This window comes from Rhea pennata, chromosome 1 (assembly GCF_028389875.1).
Source record: "Rhea pennata isolate bPtePen1 chromosome 1, bPtePen1.pri, whole genome shotgun sequence".
NCBI classification, from domain to species: Eukaryota; Metazoa; Chordata; class Aves; order Rheiformes; family Rheidae; genus Rhea; species Rhea pennata.
The window spans coordinates 53,138,057-53,164,132 of record NC_084663.1 but is presented as its reverse complement, the minus strand read 5'-3'; the positions used below and the strand labels follow the sequence as shown (position 1 = coordinate 53,164,132).

Below are 26,076 nucleotides of genomic sequence, written 5' to 3'. Positions count from 1 at the left end.
AGGCCACATCTGGAGTGCTGAGTCCAGTCTGGGCTCCCCAGTAAAATAAAGACTTGGACATACTGGAAGGAGTCCACCAGAGAGCCATGAAGGGACTGGAGCATCTGACATACAAGGAGAGAGTGAGAAAGCTGGGACTGTTTAGCTTGGAACAGGGAAAACTCAGGGTTATCAATGTATATAATAAATAACTCATTATCAACATATATAATAAATAACTGATCTGGGTGGGGGAGGGAGGTGCAAAGAAGATGGAGTTAGACGTTTCCCTGTAGGCCCCAGTGACAGGACAAGACGCAACAAGCACAAACTGAAGTGTGAAATTCAGTTTAAATATCAGAAAAATCTTTTTTACTGTAAGGTTGGTCAATCACAGGAACAGATTATCGGCAGAGTTTGTTTCCTCTCCATTCTTGGAGACATTCAAAGCCTGGCTGGACTCAGGCCTGAGAAACCTGCTGTAGTTGATCCTGCTTTGAGCAGTGGATTGGACAAGACAATCTCCAGAGGTGCCTTATGTTCTCAAAGATTCTGTGATTCTTAATCACTGAAAATTTCAGAATCACTGCTCTTCTCATCACCATATTCTTGACATCACTGGCAGCAATCTTCATTGGCTGAACCTGGGAAAATATGCAAAAATTGAGCTCTCAACTTTGACTGGCAAGCCTAGAAAGAATAAGAAGCTTTCTTTTGTCCTCCTTTGAATGCAGTAGTTACCAGAATCAAAATATAATACTATGGCAGCGTATATATGTTGAAGAAAGGCATCAATAGCTGTGCACCCACTATATATTTGATAAAGTACATTCTTTTCTCCATTTTACCACAGTATGTCTCTCTTGGTGTTTGAGTTACACCATTACACCATTCCAGTATGGGTCACATTTTTCTTGCATATCTTCAGAACTGTATTTCTTGGCTTTGAGCATATTGAAACTATTTTTTCTCAAGCTTCTAAACTTTCATGTCTCTTTAGGCACTAGGTTAGATGGCAAGACATCTCTTCTAAACAAAAAACAACAAAAACAACAACAACAACAAAAAAAGTCTATGATGCCCTCACACTAAACCATGAAACTGGATGGTACGTATCTGTCATATCAGTTGAAGTATTTAGTCTAAAAAGATACTGATTTCTTTATTATTTACAGCCCCATGACATCTTATCTCTTCCTTAGAATATAATTTATTCCTTAGACTATAGATAATAGAATGTTATTCTTTACAATTGCTGAATCAACTTTGTCAACACCATTGCAGCATGCCACAGCCTTGACTAATGTCTTTGAATCCAATTGGACATTTCTTTTTCCATTAATATTATTATTATTATTATTACTAAGAGAGGTCATCTGAATGCAAGTAAAAACATCTTTTGTCATGAAGAAAGGCTGCTTCACTGTGAAATCCATAATTTCTCTGGGCCTTCACCACATTAACAGTAAAAGTAATTAAATGAGTACAGATTTTCGGTTTGATTAGTCAGTTTTTCTGAATTGTTCTCATCCTGCAGTCTATCTCCTTGGCCTCTAACTGTTTCTCCTCAATGTGAAGCCTCTGTCCTAGTAAGAAAAAAATACTTTTTTTTTCTTTATTATACAGTTTTAGGAATGACTTCTTATGTTACGGGTCAATAATTTTATTTTGAAGACCCTTGCATAGGAATTGAGTCTGTACTGGCATCTTGTAGGACTTTATATACTCTTCACTAGCAACCATATTGGCAGGTGAAGAAGTAATTCAGGATATCTTGTGTGATTCTACATGGTGCTGCAGTTCTGTTTCAGGGAAGGAATGATAATGCTTCGACGTGCTGAGTGAGAGAAAAGTAAATGGAGTCTGCACTGGGACAAGTACTTAGAGGGCAAAACCAGGAGAACTTTCAATCTTTACTCTTTGGTTGAAGATTAGCAAAGAATGAGTCACATTTAAATACTTGTGTTTCCACAGGGAAACTGCAAATGAAACTAACTATCAACTCATTCTTAAAAAATAAATAATAATAATAATAAAAAAATGTTTCAAGCAATGTTGCTGGGTTGTAAACCTGTTTTTTATTCTTCACTCTATTCTTGACTTGGTAACTTAAGCAGTGGGATGATTTTTTTTGCCTTGTCTTTTTCTCTTATTGGTAAAACAACCAGGTCAATAGTATTGTTTCTTGTAAAATATATTTAGCATTATTATTTTGGTTCAGTGTTACATTTAGCAGTTATTTCCAGAAATTTAAATTTGAAAATGGTTAAAGAGATACTGACAAGCTTTGTTGTATTATGTACCCATAATATAGCAGTACTTTTTCTTCTCCTCTCCTCTCCTCTCCCCTCCCCTCCTCTCCGCCCCCTTGTTAATTATAATAATAATAGTATTAGTAGTAGTAGCAGTTGTAGTAGTAGTAGCCTGCTGCTAATCCTTCTATCGAAAACAGCAGCAAGACCAGGGAAATTCTCACCACATAGAATTTGGACAATAATAATCTACTCTGAACAGATTAGGGCAGGTTTGATAGTTAGAAAATAGGGATGATAAAATATCCTGATAGTTCATGTTGGAAGTTAGTGGCCAAATCTTTAAGTGTACTTCATAAGAGCAAACAAAAATAGTCCGTATATGGAGCAGAGAACTGTTTAAAGACATGAAGATGAAGGCTAGAGCTGAAACTAAATTCTGCTCTTCAAGCACCTTCTGGAAAGATGTCTGAATCCTTGAGATGACCAGGTCAGGAACTTCTTCATTTGCTTTCCTTTCAAAAAACTGAGATGATCTTACTCCTTCAAAAATTGGCACAATGTAGGGATAGTAATTCCTATGTGCTGTGTAGTTTAAGTGATAGCAACTCCTTACAGCTCCTCCCGAGTAGAACATAATCTATCACTTCTTTCAGACTCCTGTGTCGTCCTCCAATCTATAGCCTAATTAATTATGGTGGAAAGGAAGGAAATTTCTTCTTTTTGGTGTGCTGAGAACAAATTTACGAAGAGAAGACTTGAAGGGAATTTTGTTCAAATGTGTAGACATGGCAGATGAAGCTGTTACTGGGGAAGAGATTCTGTCCCTGAGTTTGCAGTCTTGGTCTTGCGTCAGAAGTTACTTCCCGCTCCCAGCTACTTCCAGTTTCCTGACTAGTTGTAATAAACTAGATTTGCAAAGATCTAACACTAAAATATAAAAGCCGCAGATTAAGTCACATAAAATGTCTTTCAATCCTTATTCCCGGAAGAATATATATTACATTAAACAGACCCAGATACATGAAACATCTTCCCAGATCTGTCTTTTATATGGTCTGGTTCTGCTTTATGGCCATTTCAGTTAAGCAAATATGGAATAGAAGCATAATGCCCTCATCCTGCCTTTTTTTTTTTTTTTTTACCTCTCAGAAATACATTCTTACTTTTCATTTGGATTTTCAAATTCACACTAAAGCTCCTTTTGCTACTTTGGATTTGCTACTTTTTTTTTCTTCTTTCTCTCTCTCTCTTTTTCCCTTTTATTTTTTTTTTCCTTTCTTTTTTTTTTTTTTTTTTTAATGTGGGAACTACATCAAGTTAACACGAGAAATACAGTATATTCCATAGAACTTCAGCATAATTTTCTGTCTGACCTTCACTGTGATGTACTAAAGAGACTAATTTTTTGCTTTTCCTTGATTTTCCCTTCCTCTCTTTCTCCCTTTCAATTTATTTATTAGCTTGTGTGCATGAAAATATAATAGAATTAAAAACATAATTACATGAGAATCTCAGAAGGTGACAGTTCATTTTTTTTTATCCTTGCTGTTTTAATATATCTCATTTCATTCAAGAGTATTTACTATTAAAAATAACTTAATTACATCTTCAACATTTAATAAATAAAGTGCAATGCAAGGGCCTTTTATAAAATTTTACTTCACTTCTATCTCAAATTCATCTATGCCAGAAGAGACATTCTTTTTTTTTTTTTTTTAACATGAACAGCCCAAGGAGTTTTTGCATTAAAAGTGTTTAAAAAGTACAGAGGTAGTGAGTCAGAATATAGAATTTGGGCTTGATTTTTTTCAGTCAATGAATAAATTTCTGACTGCTTTCTAGAAGCTAATTGAGGCCTTTGTGTTCTGATTAAATCCAAAGTCATCATAAGCAATTTGTAGTTGCTTTTAAGAGAAGAATTCATTTTTTTGTTGTCACTTTATGAGGCTTGATAATTAAACAGGATCATGATAATTAAAGATGATTCTGATTTATGAGTGTTTTCTAAAAAATATTTCAATATTCTGAAGTTGTGGATGTATACTTAAATTGAGGAGCGTTTTTCTTTTCCTTTAAAGAGGAGGATGGTGTGGTTTATGAAGCCTGTGTATAAAACAGACTGTGTCTAAATATAGGTAAATAACATTCAGTCTGAAGCATTTCTATTCAAAGAAGACAGATTTCTCTATTACTGAATTTATCTGGGTAGAAGTAAGATTTCAGCTCCATTAATGGCTCTGTCATTGTTTAAGAAGTATATGATATACATTTGTGTATCTATAGCTGTGTCACTTTTTTCTCTACAAATCTACTTCAGACTTGCTATCAATCCTAAAAAAAGAATAATTGTATACATTAGTTTAATTGATAAAGCATTAAAATAGCAGTTAATACACTTTATGTATTATCTAGGCATTGACAGCTACTTTTTATAAACAGAAAGTATTTCAAAAAATATCAAAATATTGCTTTTCATTTGCAGGACACTACCAAAAAAGGCAGAGTCGTGACAACTTTCAGATACATTTCGACAGTATATATATTCCTCTGAAAGTCTCTTACTTTCCCAAAATACGAAATTCAGTGGAAATACTGCATCCTTAATAGTTAAAGATATGGTTCAGGGAGTCGATTCTTTATCCATATTCAACGCTCAGGCATGAAATTGTGTTACTTCCCTCTTTTTGAAATCAATTTACGGCAAAAATAATGAAGCTGCCTCCTCAGTTTCTACCCTAATCTGGAGACAACCCCCTAAAGAATGAGATTTCATTATGGGGGAGACATTTTAACTAAGGGTTGGATTTTATTTTAGAAGGAAAAACAAAAGTTAGCCGTTCTCGGGCTCTCTCTAGCTTCAGGACGCGGGGTTAAACACATCTTTTTTCACTCATCTTAGATTCCTGTACGGGGAAACTCCCCCAAATGAAACTCCGCGGTCTTGTCCTTACTGCCTTAAGAAACTGGGGTGATTTCATAGCAAATATTTTACAAAAAGCATGGTTTTTTAACTCCGAAGAAACACAGACTGAGAGGACGAAAAGCTCTTCCTGGCTAACAGTTAGGCGGGCTCTGCAAAGCACCAATCACAGATCACCGCTTCGCTATAAATTCAGGCATCGGGGTTACTGTAGCCCAATTACTTTCTTTTGATTAGGAAGAAGTCTCTGCTGCGATGTCGGAGACCGCTCCCGTCGCAGCGCCCGCGGTCGCGGCTCCCGGCGCCAAAGCCGCCGCCGCCAAGAAGCCGAAGAAGGCGGCGGGCGGCTCCAAAGCCCGCAAGCCCTCGGGCCCCAGCGTCACCGAGCTGATCACCGAGGCCGTGTCCGCCTCCAAGGAGCGCAAGGGGCTCTCCTTGGCCGCCCTCAAGAAGGCGCTGGCGGCCGGCGGCTACGACGTGGAGAAGAACAACAGCCGCATCAAGCTGGGGCTCAAGAGCCTCGTCAGCAAGGGCACCCTGGTGCAGACCAAGGGCACCGGCGCCTCCGGCTCTTTTCGGCTTAACAAAAAGCCCGGAGAAGTGAAAGAAAAAGCCCCGAAGAAGCGGGCAGCAGCAGCCAAGCCCAAGAAGCCGGCAGCCAAGAAGCCAGCGAGCGCTGCCAAGAAGCCCAAGAAGGCAGCGGCAGTGAAGAAGAGCCCCAAGAAAGCCAAGAAGCCGGCAGCCCCCGCTCCCAAAAAGGCGGCTAAAAGCCCCAAGAAGGCAGCCAAGGCTGCAAAGCCCAAGAAGGCAGCGAAGAGCCCAGCCAAGGCGAAAAAGGTTGCGCCCAAGCCGGCCAAGCCCAAGGCGACCAAGCCCAAGGCGGCTAAGGCGAAAAAGGCTGCGCCCAAAAAGTGAAGTGTTGAAGTGGAAGTACTTAAGCCCAACGGCTCTTTTAAGAGCCACCCACGATTGTCAGAAAAAGAGCTGATGCTCTCTTGTCGCCGAACTCTGCGCCTGCAGTGGAATTAACCACACCACTATCCGTGTGGGACGTTGGTCTGTGCAGGATGGGACGCTGAACTTCCAGCCATCGTTACGTTAAGTCTTGAAAAAATAAAGTTTACATTCCCTGGGAAATTGCTTTCTTTTTACGAGCACCGCAAGAGGGTGCCTTTGTTAAAGGGCTGGGGCGGGGGGAGGCAGGGGCGAGCTGTGACGCGCTGGGGCGTGCAGGTTCCTTGCGGCGCTTTAACTAGCGCCGTTCCTAACAGCCGGTTTGCGATTGCCACACCCTTCAGTGCCCGTAGCTGCAAGCTCTCCGCACGGCTCCTCCGCGTCCTTGGCGATGACCTTTCCACTCGGCAGTGCACTCGTAGGACAGCGGGGCAGTTCCCAATTTCTGTGTGACTTCATAGTTCTACTGTTAGAGAACGAGTTTGCCAGGGCGGTAGGCGGGTGGAGCTACCAGTAGTGCTCCTCTTCACCTTGCCGGTCCGGTTATAGGGAAGTGCAGCGGCAAGAGCTCTTTCGGCCGGCGTTCAGGACCCGACAATGAAGGATGCTGTGCGCTCGGAGTTTCGGCGTCCGCCCGCCGCGGACGGCGGAGGTGCGCGGAGCGCTCGGGAGCCCCGGGGCCGGGGCGCCCTGCTTCTGCCAGGTCTGATTGGCTGATGAAGGAGACCGGAGCAGCTTATTGGACGACTGCGGAATTTCGAAAAGCCCGCGCTCCCCGCCGGGGCAGCGGGCGCTGCCAGCGGCGGCTGCGGCGAGCCCGGTTCTGCAACCCCGGAAGGTTCGTCCTCCCAAGGCGTCTACTCCGTGTTAGCGGTGCTGCCGCTCCTCCGGGTGTTCTGCGCCGTATCACTCAATCTATTAGACTGACTTTTATCCTCTTATACAGAAGGAAAAGAAAAATTAAGCCTGCAGCATCCTGAGATTGCTAAGCAAAATATTATCACGATTCTTTACATTGGTCTCCTTACCCCCACCCCTTTTTTTTTTTCTGGGGGGGGGGGGGTGGGGAGAGCGGGGAAAGGGTGAATAAGTGCTGCAGAGAGCTTAGAGATTTCTTCCTAATGATTAATTTAGCACTAGTTAAGTGTTTAGTGCATTCAGCTATTTCGAATGAATCTTAAGAGTAGTATTCACGTTTATTAGAAGGGATAAACAACAATTCGACAGTTAAAAGCTACAAATTGATTTTATACACATATCTGAAACTGTCACTTCACCTTTTTAAGATTTTGAAAAGCACAAACTCGGAAAAACTGATTAAAAAGCATATTTAAAGACAACATTATCAGTTAACATGTTCGCGCTTTGCTATATACGCATGTGTTAAAGCTCTTTAAAAGACTACGTGGGTGGCTCTTAAAAGAGCCTTTGGGTTAAAACTGACGTTCCGAAGACGCTCTACTTAGAGCTCGTGTACTTGGTGACGGCCTTGGTGCCCTCGGACACGGCGTGCTTGGCCAGCTCGCCGGGCAGCAGCAGCCGCACGGCCGTCTGGATCTCCCGCGACGTGATGGTCGAGCGCTTGTTGTAGTGCGCCAGGCGCGACGCCTCGCCGGCGATGCGCTCGAAGATGTCGTTGACGAAGGAGTTCATGATGCCCATGGCCTTGGAGGAGATGCCCGTGTCCGGGTGCACCTGCTTCAGCACCTTGTACACGTAGATGGAGTAGCTCTCCTTGCGGCTCTTCTTGCGCTTCTTGTCGCCCTTCTTCTGCGTCTTGGTCACCGCCTTCTTAGAGCCCTTCTTGGGCGCGGGCGCCGACTTGGCTGGCTCAGGCATTTTGAGTCCCTTTCTTCTGATGCTAACCAACAAGATCAGCTGCTAAAATGGCCGCACAGTCCTTTATTTATAGGGGCGTTATGCAAATACGAGGGCTCCAGACAGTAGCATATGATTGGACGCCAATGTGGGAAGGCGTTTCTTTGCGCACGATTGGTCCGAGTAAGATCCGCCTTCTCATTGGTTGAGCTAACAATCACTGCTTTTATCCAATCGTTAAGAGCCAATCCCGCCCAGGGAAGGGATAAAAGAGGAAGAATCTGTGCGTCATTACGAGTCTCTTAGTTGTTGTTTCGGAGTAGTGGTGGCGTTTTTGTAACAGAGTGGGGATGTCGGGTCGCGGGAAACAGGGAGGCAAAGTGAGAGCTAAAGCTAAGTCGCGCTCGTCGCGTGCTGGGCTGCAGTTCCCTGTAGGCCGCGTACATCGCCTGCTCCGGAAAGGCAACTACGCGGAGCGAGTGGGAGCTGGAGCGCCGGTCTATATGGCGGCCGTGCTGGAGTACCTGACGGCTGAGATCCTGGAGCTGGCGGGCAACGCGGCGCGCGACAACAAGAAGACGCGCATCATCCCGCGCCACCTGCAGCTGGCCATCCGCAACGACGAGGAGCTCAACAAGCTGCTGGGCAAGGTGACGATCGCGCAGGGCGGCGTGCTGCCCAACATCCAGGCGGTGCTGCTGCCCAAGAAGACAGAGAGCCACAAGGCCAAGAGCAAGTAAACTTAGCTAGTAAAACTGTTTTAGATTTTTCAAAACATAACATATAACCCAAAGGCTCTTTTCAGAGCCACCCACATGATCAAAAAGGAGTTGAGTTACTTTCTTAGTGAAAGTGCTTTGATTAGCAATGTTTTGTGCATGCTTTTTTTGAGAAAGAGCTAAGTCGGTAGTCAGTAATGATGTTCTATTAAAAATCCTGATTGGGAAGAGTCAAGTATTTCCTAACCTTTTTTTTTTTTTAACAGAAGAAATGTTGTAAATACTTTTCCAGTAATTCAATGGTTCTTTTCTGATTTGTGTAAGGAGGTTGCTAAGCTATTGTTTGTTTGTGTTTCAGCTGGTCTTTGTGATTATATTTTAAAGGCTACTTCATGAATTATGTTAAAATGGAAGGTTAACTGTAAAAAAAAAATACAAAAAGCTGTGTATGACATGAAAAGAAATATAAGGAGAATGCTATGCTTAGATGTTACTACATCCAAAAATAAACCTGTTTTTTAGGCCTGTGGTTTTCTTTTTTTTTCAAAAGACACAAAACTTTCCTGTGACTGAATGATATTGTTTAGAATTGGAGCAAGAATTACTTAAGGGGAAATAGGCTATATTTATTTAGATCCTCAACTAGTCAGACTGGTACTGGGAAAAAAAATCCCATTTGAGAGAAACTCCTAGCAGCACTGAGTAAATACATTCTTTCTTTAAGTAGAATTTTCACATACCCTAGTCTTCCAAATTAACTAACTGTCTAATTATTCTCTGTTAGATCAGTTACCAGTGGGCAATATAATTGAGTAATGCTACTCTGTTGGCACAAGCATCACCCAAAAGCAGTGTTAAGACTGCATAGAGTCACTACTTTAGACTGAGAAAGACTGTCTAGCTGACACCTCCTGTTAGGTTTCTCTCAGGAGCTCTTTGCAGTGGCAGGGGGCTGCAGCACACCACAGTGAGGCCTGTAGCCCCCATGCATGCAGCACCCCTGCTTCACCTGTCCTCTGGGGAAAATGAGAACTGCTTTGGGTCTGCCTGCAGCAGTGAGGATTTTTAGGTGAGTCTCTCTTATAGCTGAAGCAAGATATGAGGGATCTAGTAGGAAGATAAATAGTCTGATACGGCGATAGCACTTACATCTGATGGTTTTGTTTGGAAATGGATACATTTAGCACTGCTGTTGCTATAATGCTGCTGCTTTGATCCTCATTAGTAGCAGTAATTTTTTTCCCTGGCACTTGTATTTCCTGTTGAATTGTGATACGAAAGTTGTATTTTCACATGCACATCAGTTTTGCCTCTAGTATCAAGAACAGGTCTCCCCACATATGTGCATATGAAGAAGCCAGTTGCTGCATCAAAGCACCAGAATCCAGAGAAAAGTCTGGAGCCTCTGTATTCAGGAGTAGGATTTCAACTTGAACAAACTCACAGAAGTTGCAAGCAGACATAGCACTGCCAGAGTGGTCCCTGTGTTTCTTTGAGCACATAAGTAAGTCCAGTGCATCACTCAGAATTCTTCCATCCAATGTGTAATTCATGATTTTCTCTCTGATCTCTTTCCAAGAATTTATTTCATTCACTCCATCCCTGCTCACTTAGGTAACTCACTTCATTAAAATATCACACTCTGTGATTCTTTTGCTATTTATTAGCATTCCTTATATTCATTTTTAGCTACTACTAATTTTACTAGATGCAGTGACATGACTTTGATGTCTTTCAGGCTAGCTGTACTAGGTAACGGAATGTGATGAAGGTGAGTTTCAATAGATAAATGTTTCTTTCTTTCACCAAAAAAAAAAGGGGGGAGGGTAATAGCAAAGAGGAGATCCATATCATATGATGAATTAGTCAGCAGTATCACTTGAATCCAATACTCTTTCCCTTTTTCAATTTCCCCCATTTCCACATTCCAAGAATGTATAATATGTATATATAAACCCCACATTACAGTTAATTATGTCTAGATAAAGCTCAGTGATGTCAGTCTATGTATGAAAAATCTTAGAACAATATAGATAAAACACAACATTAAAATTTTGCATACTCCTTTTCACCTTTACTTTGCATGCAATATTAGGAATAATGCATTGTATAAAAATAACTTTATGTGTTTTCTAATTTACTTCTAATTATTATTATCCCTTTTGTGGGAGATAGATTTAGATTTAAATTACCATGTAAACTCTCAATAAAATTAGCATAACTTGCAGGAGTATGTGATATTAATAGGCAGATGTGCTATATATTGTGTGTGATGTGTGTGATATATTCTTATTAAGGATATATTGTTATGTGTAGCTGTGCTAAAGATGTTGCTCTAAAATGCAAGTATAATGGAAAAAAATGGACCACAACCCTCACTGAAGTATGCTGAAAAAGCTATAGATTAACAACAACAAAAAGAAAGGGGGGGAGAGGAAGGGTGTAGAGAGATTTGCGAGAAAAAAAAAGATACCTTTCTCATTTTACTCCTAGTGCTGTGTCTAAACTCACCACAGAAGTAGTTCCTGATTTTTTTTTTTTTTTTGGGGGGGGGGGATGTCCTAAATGTGAATCCAGTATTTACTGTTCTAAAGTTGTAGTAAAAGCAACTTCATTAGAAATTGTATTTAGCAACAAAGTTTTCTTTCTGCTTAAAGTGTTTCTGAGGAGAGAAGAGAGAGAGAGGGGAAAGAGAGGGGGGGGGAAGTGATCCATGAAAGAACTGACAATATCAGTAACAAAAACTGTTGGGAACTGTTTCTATGACCACTTATAGCAACTGTATGGAAGACAACAATCCAGGTAGTATAATGTATTTTCAATATATTTGTGCACATACATATGTATGTGTGTGTATAAAATTAAAGTCCAAATAGAATCTAGCCATATTGTAAAAAAAAGTAAACTGAAATTCTTTTAGGAGTTTTAAATGTAAGTAAAACAGAAACTTGTTAAAAGAAATGAAAATTCTCACATATGAAACTTGTATGAAAATAAGCAGCAAAAGAAAGAAAAAACATTTTTTAAAAAAGGAAGCTTCTAGTGAGAAAAATATTTTAGCAAAGTATATAAAAAAGGAAAACTAAATTTGCAGAATGCAGGGTGTAGAGAATTGTAAGATAGATTCAGACTCAAATCAATCCAAACATTTTGAAAGACAGGTGTGTTTAAATTGTATAAAAGATCGATATTGTAAGAAATAATAACTTTAATATTTAATTTTATTTTGAATGTGTAAAATAAATGAAACATAAAATCTTAATACATTCGCACAAACAGGTTCCTAACTCCTCACTTACTTATTCATCCGTTTTATAAGTAGAATTCAGCATACTGTAAAAAGAATGTATGCCGAGTTCGTTAGGAATAACATAAAAAATACAGTGAAGTTTTTAGATTGTTCATTTAAAGTAAAAGTATATACATAATATTCATATTTAGGTGCCATCCGAACTTTTTTTTTTTTCTTTCCTGGTGAGGTCCAAAACGCTTCCTTCTGCCTGCTAGAGTCAGTTACGCAGTAGCGACCGTGTTTGTATTTCTAAGGCCGTAATACGGTGACAAGGACGAAGCGGCTGCCAGGCGGCTGCCACGGCCGAGCCCGGTGCGCGCTGCAGGGCGGGGGAGAAGAGAGGTGCAGTCCGGGCAACCGCAGCTGTCGAGGTGTCAGGGCTGTATGTCCCATAGCGGGCCCCGCCGGCGACAGCTCCCCGGTCGCTGCGACGTGCGGGTCGCTCTGCGCGGACGCGAAGCCGCCGGCCGCCGAGGAGCGCGGTCGTCCCGGAGCCGGGCGGGGGCGGGGGACGGTAACGCGAGCGCAGCGGCCGCGGCCGCAGCTGAACGGAACAAAGGGCGAGACGGCGGCGGGGGCGGGTTCTGCCCCGACGGGGGGCGGGGCGGGACCCGAGGGGGCGGGGCGAAAGCCGCCGAGCGAGGCGCCGTATTGGCCGGATTTTGCCGCAGACCCCCGGCTCGGGCGCGCCGGGCCGGGCTGGAGCCGGGGGGCGCCGCACCCCGAAAAAGGGGTAGAAGCGCGACCTCGCGCTCACGACCCCGGTGTTGGAAGGATGCTGTGGAAATCCTGCGAGATGTTAAGAAGAATCAAGGACAAGGGAGAGAGGGTATCGTAAAACAGTACCGCAAAGGGCAACCGGTTCCAGCCGAATAACCTCGAGGAAACCACAGCCCTTTGAAGAATGTGAGCAGGCGATAAGACAAAGACAGCAGAGAATAACCCAGAGTAACCTATAAGTTCATTAAGGCTTATTAATATATTAAATTACACTCCCCTAACTTAACAATGAGATGATAATGACTTGATAATGACGTTACCATCTTCTTCACTTCTTATGCTAATGCACAGGAATGTTAAAGCGCAAGCCTGGAGCGAACATGTAATGTGGTAAAATTGTAACCAACAGAAAAATTTGTATGAAGTACTCCCGGAATACCGGTTTTTTAAGTAAAGAACGAGAAAATGAGGTGTTCTAGCTCTATGGATCTATCACCTAGCACACATCTCTGCTAAGAAATGAAATAAACGAATGTCTCCACCCTGTATGTCTGCTGCACACTGCGTAAAATAACTCAATTTTGGGATACCTGCAAGAGCGAGAGCTGCTGCCGGGAACTCACCCGCACAGGGGGGCAGCGGCGAGGCGGGGAAGTCACCCGAGACCCGCAGGAGGGCGGCGGGCTCTGGCGGCGCGCGGGGGGCGGAGGGGGCGGGGTGAGCGCGGGAAACCGCGCGGAGGCCGTGGGGGAGAGTGCGGCGCTGCTGCGAGGGGCAGAGGCAGAGGAGGCGGCGGCGCCCGCCCGTGGTGGCCTTCTCGCGGGAAGCCCGCGCCGAGGGGCGCAGGGGCCGCCCCGGGGCGGTGAGCGGGGCGAGGGGGGTAAGGGCGGAGACTGCGTTCAAGCACCACCTCCCCGCTGCGGCCCGCCCCTGCCCGCCCTCCGCCGCAGTCCCCAACCAGGTCGGCTCCCACCCACTAAATACCGCCGCGCGTCACCCCTGCCGGCACACTGCTTTTTGGTAGTTGAGGTGGCAGCATGTCTGGCAGAGGCAAGGGCGGGAAGGGGCTCGGCAAGGGGGGCGCCAAGCGCCACCGCAAGGTGCTGCGCGACAACATCCAGGGCATCACCAAGCCGGCCATCCGGCGCCTGGCGCGGCGCGGCGGCGTGAAGCGCATCTCGGGGCTCATCTACGAGGAGACGCGCGGCGTGCTCAAGGTGTTCCTGGAGAACGTGATCCGCGACGCCGTCACGTACACGGAGCACGCCAAGCGCAAGACGGTCACGGCCATGGACGTGGTGTACGCCCTGAAGCGCCAGGGTCGCACCCTCTACGGCTTCGGCGGCTGAACGCCTCTGTTTTTCAAAACTAAATTGTACAAACACCAAGGCTCTTTTCAGAGCCACCCACAGATTTCACAACGAGAGCTGCTTATTACTGAGTGCGTGCTTTAAACAATTTCTCAAAACATTCTGAAAGTCTTACACGAGTTAACAGCAGGCAGTTTCCAAGTTGTAAACCTGTTAGAACACAGAGTTCTTAATTTGCACTGACGCATACCTACATACCACTTGGTAGCATATTGTAGTAAATAAAAATGTTTTAAGTTTCTTTCATTAAATATGAAAATGAGACATATCTTTTACTCATTATTAAGATAAACTTGTTCTCACTAGCGAGAGCAGTATCGCCCTCTCCGTAGCTACAGAACAAAATTGGAGCGCCGACGTCGTGACGGTGCAGGACGGAAATGGCTGTAATTACGTTTGTGTTTTTTACACCAATAGAAATGGAACATTTACAATCCCCTCATTTGCATAACGTCCTTATAAATAAGGGGGCAGCCGCCATTTTCGAGGTTGTTTAGGTTTTGTAAAGGTCTTCAAAAGGGATTTTTGAAGATGCCTGAGCCAGCGAAATCTGCTCCAGCGCCGAAGAAAGGCTCGAAGAAAGCCGTCACGAAGACACAGAAAAAGGGTGACAAGAAACGCAAGAGAACAAGGAAAGAAAGTTACTCGATCTATGTGTACAAAGTGCTGAAGCAAGTGCACCCGGACACCGGAATATCATCTAAGGCCATGAGCATCATGAATTCCTTCGTCAACGACATCTTCGAGCGCATCGCCGGCGAGGCATCGCGCCTGGCGCACTACAACAAGCGCTCAACCATCACGTCGCGGGAGATCCAGACGGCCGTGCGGCTGCTGCTGCCCGGCGAGCTGGCCAAGCACGCCGTGTCCGAGGGCACCAAGGCTGTCACCAAGTACACGAGCTCCAAGTAAAGGTTTTAATCTACAACCCAAACGGCTCTTTTAAGAGCCCCCCCCCCCCATTTTCCTCGAAAGAGCTAAAATTACAATACGTTCTGGTTTTTAATTGATAAATCTAACCGTGAACTAAGTATGTTTACATGAAATTCCTAAGTATGAACAAAGATTTTGAAGTATGAAATTAGTTTTTGTTTTTCCTACAGTAATTAACAGCTCTCGTTGTGAAATCTGTGGGTGGCTCTGAAAAGAGCCTTGGTGTTTGTACAATTTAGTTTTGAAAAACAGAGGCGTTCAGCCGCCGAAGCCGTAGAGGGTGCGACCCTGGCGCTTCAGGGCGTACACCACGTCCATGGCCGTGACCGTCTTGCGCTTGGCGTGCTCCGTGTACGTGACGGCGTCGCGGATCACGTTCTCCAGGAACACCTTGAGCACGCCGCGCGTCTCCTCGTAGATGAGCCCCGAGATGCGCTTCACGCCGCCGCGCCGCGCCAGGCGCCGGATGGCCGGCTTGGTGATGCCCTGGATGTTGTCGCGCAGCACCTTGCGGTGGCGCTTGGCGCCCCCCTTGCCGAGCCCCTTCCCGCCCTTGCCTCTGCCAGACATGCTGCCACCTCAACTACCAAAAAGCAGTGTGCCGGCAGGGGTGACGCGCGGCGGTATTTAGTGGGTGGGAGCCGACCTGGTTGGGGACTGCGGCGGAGGGCGGGCAGGGGCGGGCCGCAGCGGGGAGGTGGTGCTTGAACGCAGTCTCCGCCCTTACCCCCCTCGCCCCGCTCACCGCCCCGGGGCGGCCCCTGCGCCCCTCGGCGCGGGCTTCCCGCGAGAAGGCCACCACGGGCGGGCGCCGCCGCCTCCTCTGCCTCTGCCCCTCGCAGCAGCGCCGCACTCTCCCCCACGGCCTCCGCGCGGTTTCCCGCGCTCACCCCGCCCCCTCCGCCCCCCGCGCGCCGCCAGAGCCCGCCGCCCTCCTGCGGGTCTCGGGTGACTTCCCCGCCTCGCCGCTGCCCCCCTGTGCGGGTGAGTTCCCGGCAGCAGCTCTCGCTCTATGCCGGGGGCACGAGCGCGGGACCGCGTTTCCGGCCGCTGTTTCAGGGTGCGGCGCACCCGGCCCGGCCCGCTCCCCCCGCCCGAGCTGAGCTCTGCGGCAAAATGCAGCCAATGCGGCGCCTCGCTCGGCGGCCCCGCCCCGCCCGGCCTCCGGCGCTGCCCGGCCCCCGGCCGGGTGCATACACTGGGCCTTTTCATCGCTGGTTTTTATTTTTATTATTAGCATTTGTAGTAGCCTTTCTCGCGTGTATTTTAATAATCTCTGCCATATTTATCTCGTCCGAACTCCATCTTTTTTCCTGTATTTGAGCCCTAAGTGTTGCTTGGAAAAAATGAAAGGGAAATGCTCATAGCTCATGGATTTTTTTTTTCTTTAAAAATGCACCATAGTTTTTCTCCATATCAATAAGAATGTGATCAGCTTTTTCTTGTGTACATACTCATAAACACATGCATACAATCTATTTTACATTTACCTATCAAGCATGTTTGTGACCATGGAGAGGAAAGCTAGCAGTCTAAAAATTTTTCCAAGAGGGGAGATTAGACTGTGAGAAAACACTGAAAACAGAGACATCACATCCTGGGAATGTTTCCTGCTGAGAAAGCAGGAGACTCGTTTGTACTCAACACCTTGAAATGTAATGGAAAAGAAAGAATATTGAAATATTCTCACACTCATTTTCAGATTACCTCATTGCTGAATCATATACCAATTAAAATAGGAATGTTTCTAGTACCTTTAAGGGTTAGCAATAGAGACTAATATTCTATTTATAGTAATTCCCTGGCTTAAGGCAGAGAGTTACTCAACCTAGTAAGCTTTACTTCACAATAAAGATAATGTTCAGATAATTTACACCGACATTAAACACAATTTCACACACAAAAAAAAATGTTTTAGAGGTGCTTGTCATTTTACTTTTCTAGCAGAACACATATTTGCAGATTTCTACTGCCTATGGCAAACAGCAGTCATAGAACTGGTTCTATTTAACATAGTGATGTTAAACTAAATGGGTATCAACTTTTACAAGAAGAACTTAGCATTTTTTGTTTGTTTTTCACCTTTCTCAAATTAGGTTTTGTATTCTGAGAACTCATATCATTATGAAGGATCTTCAGATTCATCCTTTTGTGTAAGTACTTGGAAAGCAGCGAATGTGCTTCTTAGTGGCAAAACCATCATGCTTCCTTTTTTTTTAATTCATAATAGTTCCCACATTTTTAAGGTAATGTGTTTATATAGTTCCCTGCTATTTCTCCATATCCCCCCTTCCCCCCCCCCCAAAAAAAAAAAAAAAAAAAAAAAAAAAAAAAAAAACTAGGGACACATAACCAAAGCAGATTTTAAAAGAAAAAAAAAATCTAGCTATGCTACTTTTCTAAAACTTAAACATATGTTTACATAACTTAAACATAAGGCATGAGGTTTTTTTAAGTCTCAATTTCTGTCTTGGTTCTTCTTTGATTTCTATTCTCACTAAATACCAACTCGATTCAAAATCTTTTAATAACTCTTTTTTTTTTTTTTTTTTTTTTTTTTTTTTTTTAATGAAGCTGGGATGTGTCTTTGGGGTGAAGCTACTAGGTAGTCTATTTTATCATTCAGGTTACTCCCTGACTGATAATTGTGAGTGCAGATTCTAGGAAAGGATCATGCTCATTTGATTTTATTTTCTTGATGTAAGACCCTGCTGTCTTTGCTGCTTAGCCATCTTATTAGCAACATCAACTGTTAGATTTTATTTCATTCTTAAATTGGAATTAATGAATCCTTTACCATTAAGTGAGAAGCTATTACCACCTTGGTGCCAGCCTCCAGTCAGAAGTTAAAATACTGGTGTTCTTACACCAGTGTTTCTTACAAAGCAGAAACAACAACAACAGCAACAATAAACCAAAAAACAGGCTGTTTTATGAAGGCATCCAGTATGCATGATGGATATATGAAATTAGTACAGGAATGTGTGCGCAGGAGGAAGGAGGATGTGAGAACCCAGGGATTCCCCCTCTGCAGCAGCCAAGAGCCCAGAAGAGTCCCAGGCAGGGGCTCAGGGAAGTACAGGTGGTTTCTGCCTTCAGTGGGGGTGCTGCTTGCGCTGTGCTGCAAAGAAGTGCAGTCTTGCATAGGTACTGGGACATTGTGGTGAAATAGAGAGCGTTTTACCCTATACTTCAGCCAAGAAGTCTATAATAAGTAACCCTTAAGTATTATTTCTGATGTGTTAACAAAAAAAAAAAAAAAAAAAAAAAAAAAAAAAAAAACTCTTATGGATATAAAGCTTTAACAATCAGAATTGCTCTAGTGCTTAAAATATATTATGTTCTGATATAACTCTAATGTGTTTTTCAGTTCCATTCATTCCAGGACCATCTAGTTTGGTGAATTTCATAGGGGTAAGAACTTTCCATTTTGCCTAAGTCTAAACCACTAATAAGCTACAGAAAGCTGAAAATGTTGTCTATAATATGTACACACACACACACAAATATTTATGAAACAATTGCTGTTCAGTCCTCATAATCAGTAATCAGTATTGACTAGATCACATTTAATTTCTATGTAGACTACTTGCACTGCAACAGGGTGAACTTGCAGTCTGCACATCACTGCTTGGATAACAGGTGAAACAACAAGAACTGGCCTGACATTGCTGCTCACCCTGTTACCATTTTGCAGGCACTGGCTGAAGAGATGGAGAAACATGTTTTGTCTGGGCAAATTTTTTGTACTACATTGTCTCAGATTGAGATTATCAAAGTAGCCTGAGATAGCAGGACAGTGAGCTCTCACTCATTTCATTGGAATTTGTGTAGTCACATCTCTCAGGGCTTTGAAAAGATGGAACTGGAAGAGTCCAAATTCATTTAGAGAAGTGTGCATGTGTGTGTGCAGATGATTCTTAAAACCAAAAATAAATCTGTTCTGGGACTCTGCCCAGGAGAACTGGTGGAAAAGCCACCTCTAGCAGGACTAAGGGAAACAAGGTCCCATTTTAGCCACAAACAGCTGCCATTTTTTGTAAAAATATTTTATTTTTAAGATTTGACTTCATTATATAACTAACCTGAGCTGTAGCCACATGGTTCTTTCTGTGCAAGTCCTTTAATCCAAGTTCAAGAGTGATTTTAATATTCAGTTGCTTGACTTCAGCAAGGTATATGGTAATTCTCAAACAAATGCCCTTTATCAGTGTGTTGTACAGAGTAGATCTGACTGGGTTCTTATGGACTGCGAAAAAGTCTTCTTCTTATCCTCCTATGAGCCAGAAAGGCCAGGAATACTCTCTTGCAATTCACTCAGGAAATGTTTAGAGTTCAGCTCATGGAAAGGCTAGCTTTGTTTCTGAAACATGCTGAAAAACTTGCACTTGATTTTTGGCACTTCCTGAAAGCCTGAGTCACAAAAGTCATCTTTCCTTATTTTCATGATGTTTCCTTTACTGTTACCATTTACAACAATACCATACATTAAGCTCTACATCTATATGTACATTGCAATGCATGCATATCATCCTAACATTGATGGGGGAATACCTTAGATTTTCAGGTTTTGTTTAAATCTGAGCATTTATGGAGAATGATTGCTGAAATATCCTTTTGGAATATCCTCCTTCTTAGTAGCCTCACAGGCTGAAAATGTTATAGTCCATCATTTCATACGGTTTTGGTAGTCCATCCTGATTTATCAGTATGGTGTGCTTGATAATATGGAAAAAAAGGGGGGCACTGAAAGGAGGTGGATCCACTGCACTAATAGCTCATAACTATACCTTGAATATTCATGATATAGGGAAGGAGTGCAAAGAAGCGTTGGGAAGTTTCCAGAGATGTATAGTGATGGATCGGGATAAAGAGTAAAGAGAGATGAGAAAACGATATGCACCAGATTTGAAGAACATACTGAAAATTTTGACTAAATTTAATCTCCACATGCGCACCAGTGTTTTTGGAACAGGAGACTTAGCATAGCATAGTAATGATTTGTGAACATGGGATGATCAAGCCTGGTGATATTTTCTTTAGAGCCTTCCCAATTCTGTGCTAGAAACTTGTCCCAGTTCTTGGGGATAGAACAACTCACAAGAGAGAGAGACAGTTCTGAAATGAAAGCCGTTTGTTTGGTTTGTGGATGGTCCAGGTTGCTTTCTCCATGATTAAGATAACCTTAAGCTTCCTTCTTAAGGGGGCGGGGGGGTGAGGAGAAAAGAAAAGAAAAAGAAAATAGAGACAAAAAGAAGAGGAAAAAACTCACCTGATGTGCTCTGAAGGTTTGCAATACTATGAAAGCTGCTCACTTGCAAATTATCACCGTCAGGGATTTAACTAAAGCGATAGTTGATTTTCAGAAACGATAATGTTTTTTTCTAAATGTATTAGCTATTAATGATACATATAGATGACTTAATTTGGAATCCATAAAATAATAGATTTTGTTCCGTCATTCTGCAGAACATGATGGGTCATAGGCAGCAGTTCCTGCATAATCAGGCAGAATTCATCAGTAGAAAGCAGTTGTAGCAACTGTGTTGCAGCACTGTAGCAAATGATGTAGCAAAGTTCATTGCAACAACATGTAAGCAGGGGAGGGCAATTTCATGTTAAAAGCAAAGTGATTGTGCTCATGCACTCTAAAACACACACCACACACAAAACAAGACACATCCAAGTGAGCTGGCTAGGATTACTTTCAGAAACAGGCAGGACAGGAGTGGTAGCTATGAAGCCTCATCAGAACGCAGTGGGGAGAGATAGGGGAAGCATTATTTTGTCTGTGATGCACAGGTCTTTGAATGTGCCTCTTGTAGGGGTCAGAAGCTAAAAGCAATTCAAATCTTTTGTCTCTCCATCCTGTCACACTTCTGCGACCATTAGGATTTATTCACTTTCTTTTGTTTCCTTAAAGGATTGTTTTATTGCTTCAGGACTGCTCTTGATGGTCCCATGATCTTCCCTCTATTGCCTCAGTTTATAGTCTGTCCTTCATTTACACTGTGCTTTATTTTCCTAAACTCAATATGCAGAGAAGTTGCATATATTAAGTAGTCAAGATTCAAACACATCTAGGTACAATCAACCCCTGCTATTGTTTGTCATTCTTCTGCCTTCCTTTCTGGTGCTTGCACTCATACTCCCATTCATACCCTTCTTGATACCTGTCAAAAATCTCTACACGTTTTACAAAGTGCTGAGAATATGTGATTAGTCACATATGTGGACAAATTGAAAGCTTTCTTCCATCCCAGCAGTCCAGTTCTTACTGTTTTATAAGTGCTTACTGCATTAGTGAAAGCCACCACTCTTTCCTGCCAGAGTAAGGTTTTAGAGGTTCTCATTTACAGAACAGTTCATGTTCACTGAAAGTCAGGAGAGATTCTTTGAAGCAACACTGCACACCATGGTTCTGGCCTGTCATGTATGATATTCTTAAAATGAGAGGTGAGAATTCTGACACAGACCGGAATCCAAATCTCTGCCCACATACAATCCAATGAGCAATAAATATCCTAGGACAAAGGAGATCAGAGAACCTAGAAATGCTTCATCTCGTGACTTCCATCATGCAGAGAGGATTCTACTTGCTTGCCAGTATATGGTTGTTTGTGATTAATTTTGTAATATATTGCCCATAATATTTGAAAGGTGTGGAACTGTCTGTTGGGCCTAATTTTAAAACTCCTAAGGTAGTTCAGCTTCTGCACTGTATGGGACATTTTATAGCAAAAAAACTTTACAGTGAAAAAAGTTCTCAAAGACAATGTATCAAATTGAGCTCACTGTTCTCTGCTGTTTGCTGCTGATATAAATTACACGATATTGGTTTATATGTTTTCTGAGTAGGTTGCCTTTTTATTAGTCATGAGTGACAGCTTTGGTGAGACTACAGCTTCATGCTTCACTACAGATTCATAGTAAATAGCCAGTAGTAATTCCTAAAGCTCATATATTTATAAGACGAGAACAGAGCAAAATCTTATGATAGGAGTTATGCTTCTGAGGAGTTTAAAACTGCAGCTACAAGCCACACGATCCTCATAACCTACCAGAAGAGATAACATGACTTTAAAGTGGGGGAGAAGAGGAAAGGAAACAGTACGGCCATACTGCCCAGGCTGGCAGGGAAGCTGAGATGGGCCATTTGTAGGCGCCAGCCTCACACTTCACTGTTTGTGGTTGCTGCAGACTGTAAACAACAGATGATCAGTTCTGAGAGACAGCTAAGAAAAGGGGTTTGCAAATGAAAAGAATGTGGTAGGAAGTTTAAGGTTTATCTATTGATTTATTTGGAAACTCCCTTATCACATTACAACAGCTAATTCAGATTAAGAACTCACTCTTTTTTTCATGTAGATTAAAAAGTATTTCAGATAACTATGTCTAAAGTAAAGCTGATTTTGACTTTTGTTGAGAGAAAAAAGCTCTTTGATAAGGAGTCACTAAAACAGCAGCTTATTGTGCAAATGCACAAATTCATTAAATTTCTGTTGAAACTGAGAAGGAATTTCACCAGAATCACAGTGATTATATGCTATTTTATCTAATAGACTGTCAGAAAGTCTATTTTTATGAGGAGTGATTTGAGCCAGATCACTCACAGAAGGTGGAAAAAAAAAAAAAAAAAAAAAAAAAAAGTCTCACCCGAACAACTCACAGAGCAATTTTAAAGTCCCCGGCAAGAGCACCTTACCGACTGCCAAGCAGGGCAAAGTACCGCCCGTTTGCAAGCCAGTCCTTGGCTAGTGAGCATGCTGCCCTTGAATCCCTTCATGTAAAACCTGACTGCGTGAATCAGGTCGAGCTCCCACCCGCAAAAAGTAGGGAAACACTTCCGGACTCCAGCTGGTGCCAGAGGAACTTTCATTTTTCCACTCCCTTTAAATTAGGGACTCTTGTACCTCATCTGTGTGTGTCTTAGTACTGAAAAACCATAGAGTCAAATAAACTGCCTTTGGCAAATTCAGTTTTGCTTCACACTTGTTTTTAATGCTCTCCTTCTGGAAGGCAGAGTATTTCAGGCTTGCCTGATATTCAGGTCCTCTCAATTCATATACCGCGTGCAAGCAGGTCCAGCAATCCCTACACCACCTTGTATTTTGTCAACAGCAACATAATTGAGCAAGGAATCAAATATTCTTGATATCAGTTTTTATTTGTGCTTTCTGAAGGCAAGTCTTTGCGTTTTTTTTTTTTTTCCATCTATATTTGATTTGGAATTGTTGTTGCTATTTCATAGTTAAATGATTCAGTGCTGTATATGCAAACTGAAAAGGTTCCAGTGAGTGTTTAATCACTAAGTGATAGAGCAGCACCCCTTGTATAAGCCAGAGTCCATCTATTCCAACCAGCAGACCTCAATCTCACTGCTACAGCTATCTAAAATTACTATAAACTTTCTAAATCTGCACAGAAAGTGCTTCCTAATTGCTAGATTTATTACCTGGAACTAACTATCATAGACTACTATTAGTGATCTTTTACATTACTGTGTTCTGAAGAACCTTCTCAAGTTCAGGGAATTAATGAGCAGGGTTCATATAAGCAGGCTTCTCCCAAAAAGCCTTGCAGGTCTACTGCCTTCTCAAATAAAATTGGAGCATTACTGCTTCTTGTCATACAAGCATGCAGCTGTAGAACGAGTCAGAGCAATCCCATATTTATTAAAAGCATCCAAGCTCTTCAGAACAATAGAAATGATAGAATTTCAGAGAAATTAATACTCTCCTTGTCACATTCCTCATATACAATTTCTTCCCCAACCATGCAAATAAGCAACATTTCTGCTCAAATCCCAACTAGAAAGTAACCATGCTAATTGTTTGCTAAGATAATGTTAGATAGTATCTACATGTAGTGGCTAAAAATAGACATTTTAGTTGATTTACATTTAATATATTAAGTTCATAACATATGGGTTTAGATAAAAGTATGAACAGATCCCTCTGCATCACATACAGAACAGAAAATGCATTTAGTTCACATAATCATTCCTGCAACCACATCACGTCCATAATCACATCAATAAACATTTTTTTTTTTGTCAATAATATGGTTACATAAAAGTGTTATGGAAAACACAAGCTTTTTATCAGTAGCCAAAAACAGTGGCAGAAGGGGAATCTACATAGGCTTAGTTCCCAACGGGTTATGCTGGTACCATTTTCCCCTCCCTGTTAACCCTCTGAGGTTAAGTAATAGAAAATGGCTGAAAGTGAGAGGAGGGAGAAAAAGCAAGTGAAAGAAAATGGTGTGTCTAGGAACTTGATTGGTCGGATTTTGCTGCAGAGTCTGAATTCCTGAAACAGAGAAAGGAACACTTTCTAAAATGAAATGCATTACCGATTAACAGAAAAGGAATGATCTTACAGGATCAGGCACTGAAAGACATTTCTCTCTTCTGAATAACCCTCAGTGGCACCTTATTGATCAGTTTAAGTGAAAGCTACATTCAACTCAATTCAATGGTTTCTTAAAGTCACAGCTCTTTATTTTAGGAATTACAAAACCAAGATTTAAGATTTTCTGTTGTAACAAACACACGAAATTACAGAGTTAATTACATTTAAAAAATGAAAGATTTAGAAAGTCAGAAGACACTTCAATACATTTTCAAGGCACTAACCACAGGCTCGCTGAGCAGAAGGCAACGGGTTGTGCAACTACACAACAGAAGATCCAGTCAGTGATAAATCCTATTTTCCATACGGATTTCCTACAGTCATTGGATGAGAAGGGGGGGATGCAGAATTTTAGTAAGAATTTAATAAGGATTTTGTCCTCGATACCATTTTTTTTTTAAACACGCCCCTTCCCCCCCCCCCAATATTCCTAGGGAAAATATTTTCTCCATACTCTAAGCAGCTATGGCCGAGAGTACCTAGAGATGGAGAAAACTGACCCAAATAGACGTCTCTGACTATCCAGAGGATATGCAGAACCATCAAGGACCCCACGACTGTTCCTCACGGAAGCACAAAGCGCACTTTTTTAAAATGGAGGTTGCAGAGACGCACCCTCCCTCTCCCCCGGAAAACGTTAGCCTTCTCCCGGGGATAAACTAAAACCCCTTGAGAACGGGCCGACATCCAGGGAAAGTCGCTCATAGCAGGGACACTCACACTGTTAGATAGAACGCTGATAAAACTTACAGACCGAGTGCGGGAACGAACTTTTTCCCGTTTCAGAAAAGGAAAAGGAATTAGACCGCAAAACTACAGTAAAGACAGGATTCGTGCACTCAGAATTAGTACAATAACATAATAGCAATTATCTTCTATATTTTGCTCCGTATCCCGCTGAACCCTACCGAAACATGATTAAATTTGAGAGCGCACAAAAAGGAAAAAAAATAAAAAAGCCAAACACATCCTTCCCCCCCCAACCAAGGTAAAGACTTACAGCTCTTTCTCGTGCCAAGGTGGTGGCTCTTAAAAGAGCCTTTGGGTTTTCGATAGCCTGACAAAGACCGGGTTACTAGGAGCTTAAGCGCGCTCGCCGCGGATGCGGCGGGCCAGCTGGATGTCCTTGGGCATGATGGTGACACGCTTGGCGTGGATGGCGCACAGGTTGGTGTCCTCGAAGAGCCCCACCAGGTAGGCCTCGCTCGCCTCCTGCAGCGCCATGACGGCCGAGCTCTGGAAGCGCAGGTCCGTCTTGAAGTCCTGCGCGATCTCGCGCACCAGGCGCTGGAAGGGCAGCTTGCGGATCAGCAGCTCCGTAGACTTCTGGTAGCGCCGGATCTCGCGCAGCGCCACCGTGCCGGGCCGGTAGCGGTGCGGCTTCTTCACGCCGCCCGTAGCCGGCGCGCTCTTGCGGGCCGCCTTGGTGGCCAGCTGCTTGCGCGGCGCCTTCCCGCCCGTCGACTTCCGCGCCGTCTGCTTCGTGCGCGCCATCCTCGCAGCAGCACTCGCCTAGCCCCGAGCTGAAATTATCTGTGGAGCGAGCGGTAGCGGAGCGCGGCATTTATAGACATCAGCGTCTTGTGATTGGCTAGTGAGGAGACGCGAATTCTATTGGGCAATTTAAAGGTTAAGAGAAGCCCGCGCTCTGCCGGGAAGCGGGAGGGGGTAACGGCCTCTTCCCCCCCCCCCCCCCCCCCCCC

The 26,076-nt window shown here is 43.3% G+C and overlaps 7 protein-coding genes across 7 annotated transcripts; 4 read left to right on the top strand and 3 right to left on the bottom strand.

Annotated features, from left to right (window-relative positions):
* The first annotated feature begins 5,394 nt into the window (after window positions 1–5,394).
* On the top strand, window positions 5,395–6,291 carry LOC134146060 (histone H1.01-like). Its single transcript, XM_062586224.1, has one exon. It carries the CDS (start codon window positions 5,410–5,412, stop codon window positions 6,067–6,069), a length of 660 nt encoding a protein of 219 aa, XP_062442208.1. The 5' UTR covers window positions 5,395–5,409; the 3' UTR covers window positions 6,070–6,291.
* Window positions 6,292–7,250: 959 nt separating this feature from the next.
* Window positions 7,251–7,980, bottom strand: LOC134146195 (histone H2B 1/2/3/4/6). Its single transcript, XM_062586458.1, has one exon. It carries the CDS (start codon window positions 7,945–7,947, stop codon window positions 7,567–7,569), a length of 381 nt encoding a protein of 126 aa, XP_062442442.1. The 5' UTR covers window positions 7,948–7,980; the 3' UTR covers window positions 7,251–7,566.
* Window positions 7,981–8,236: 256 nt separating this feature from the next.
* LOC134146098 (histone H2A.J) lies at window positions 8,237–9,172 on the top strand. Its single transcript, XM_062586300.1, has one exon. The coding sequence runs from the start codon at window positions 8,277–8,279 to the stop codon at window positions 8,664–8,666; it is 390 nt and encodes a 129-aa protein (XP_062442284.1). The 5' UTR covers window positions 8,237–8,276; the 3' UTR covers window positions 8,667–9,172.
* A 4,510-nt stretch (window positions 9,173–13,682) lies between these two features.
* LOC134146162 (histone H4) lies at window positions 13,683–14,295 on the top strand. The gene has a single exon (XM_062586394.1). It carries the CDS (start codon window positions 13,695–13,697, stop codon window positions 14,004–14,006), a length of 312 nt encoding a protein of 103 aa, XP_062442378.1. The 5' UTR covers window positions 13,683–13,694; the 3' UTR covers window positions 14,007–14,295.
* A 263-nt stretch (window positions 14,296–14,558) lies between these two features.
* On the top strand, window positions 14,559–14,960 carry LOC134146146 (histone H2B 7). The gene has a single exon (XM_062586369.1). It carries the CDS (start codon window positions 14,559–14,561, stop codon window positions 14,937–14,939), a length of 381 nt encoding a protein of 126 aa, XP_062442353.1. The 3' UTR covers window positions 14,940–14,960.
* A 147-nt stretch (window positions 14,961–15,107) lies between these two features.
* Window positions 15,108–15,542, bottom strand: LOC134146169 (histone H4). Its single transcript, XM_062586406.1, has one exon. It carries the CDS (start codon window positions 15,528–15,530, stop codon window positions 15,219–15,221), a length of 312 nt encoding a protein of 103 aa, XP_062442390.1. The 5' UTR covers window positions 15,531–15,542; the 3' UTR covers window positions 15,108–15,218.
* Window positions 15,543–24,432: 8,890 nt separating this feature from the next.
* Window positions 24,433–26,043, bottom strand: LOC134146072 (histone H3). Its single transcript, XM_062586248.1, has one exon. The coding sequence runs from the start codon at window positions 25,865–25,867 to the stop codon at window positions 25,457–25,459; it is 411 nt and encodes a 136-aa protein (XP_062442232.1). The 5' UTR covers window positions 25,868–26,043; the 3' UTR covers window positions 24,433–25,456.
* Window positions 26,044–26,076: the final 33 nt, after the last annotated feature.

Excerpts from the sequence above, each read along its gene's own strand:
- LOC134146060 (XM_062586224.1), top strand. The coding sequence starts at position 5,410 with ATGTCGGAGACCGCTCCCGTCGCAGCGCCCGCGGTCGCGGCTCCCGGC.
- LOC134146195 (XM_062586458.1), bottom strand. The coding sequence starts at position 7,947 with ATGCCTGAGCCAGCCAAGTCGGCGCCCGCGCCCAAGAAGGGCTCTAAG.
- LOC134146098 (XM_062586300.1), top strand. The coding sequence starts at position 8,277 with ATGTCGGGTCGCGGGAAACAGGGAGGCAAAGTGAGAGCTAAAGCTAAG.
- LOC134146162 (XM_062586394.1), top strand. The coding sequence starts at position 13,695 with ATGTCTGGCAGAGGCAAGGGCGGGAAGGGGCTCGGCAAGGGGGGCGCC.
- LOC134146146 (XM_062586369.1), top strand. The coding sequence starts at position 14,559 with ATGCCTGAGCCAGCGAAATCTGCTCCAGCGCCGAAGAAAGGCTCGAAG.
- LOC134146169 (XM_062586406.1), bottom strand. The coding sequence starts at position 15,530 with ATGTCTGGCAGAGGCAAGGGCGGGAAGGGGCTCGGCAAGGGGGGCGCC.
- LOC134146072 (XM_062586248.1), bottom strand. The coding sequence starts at position 25,867 with ATGGCGCGCACGAAGCAGACGGCGCGGAAGTCGACGGGCGGGAAGGCG.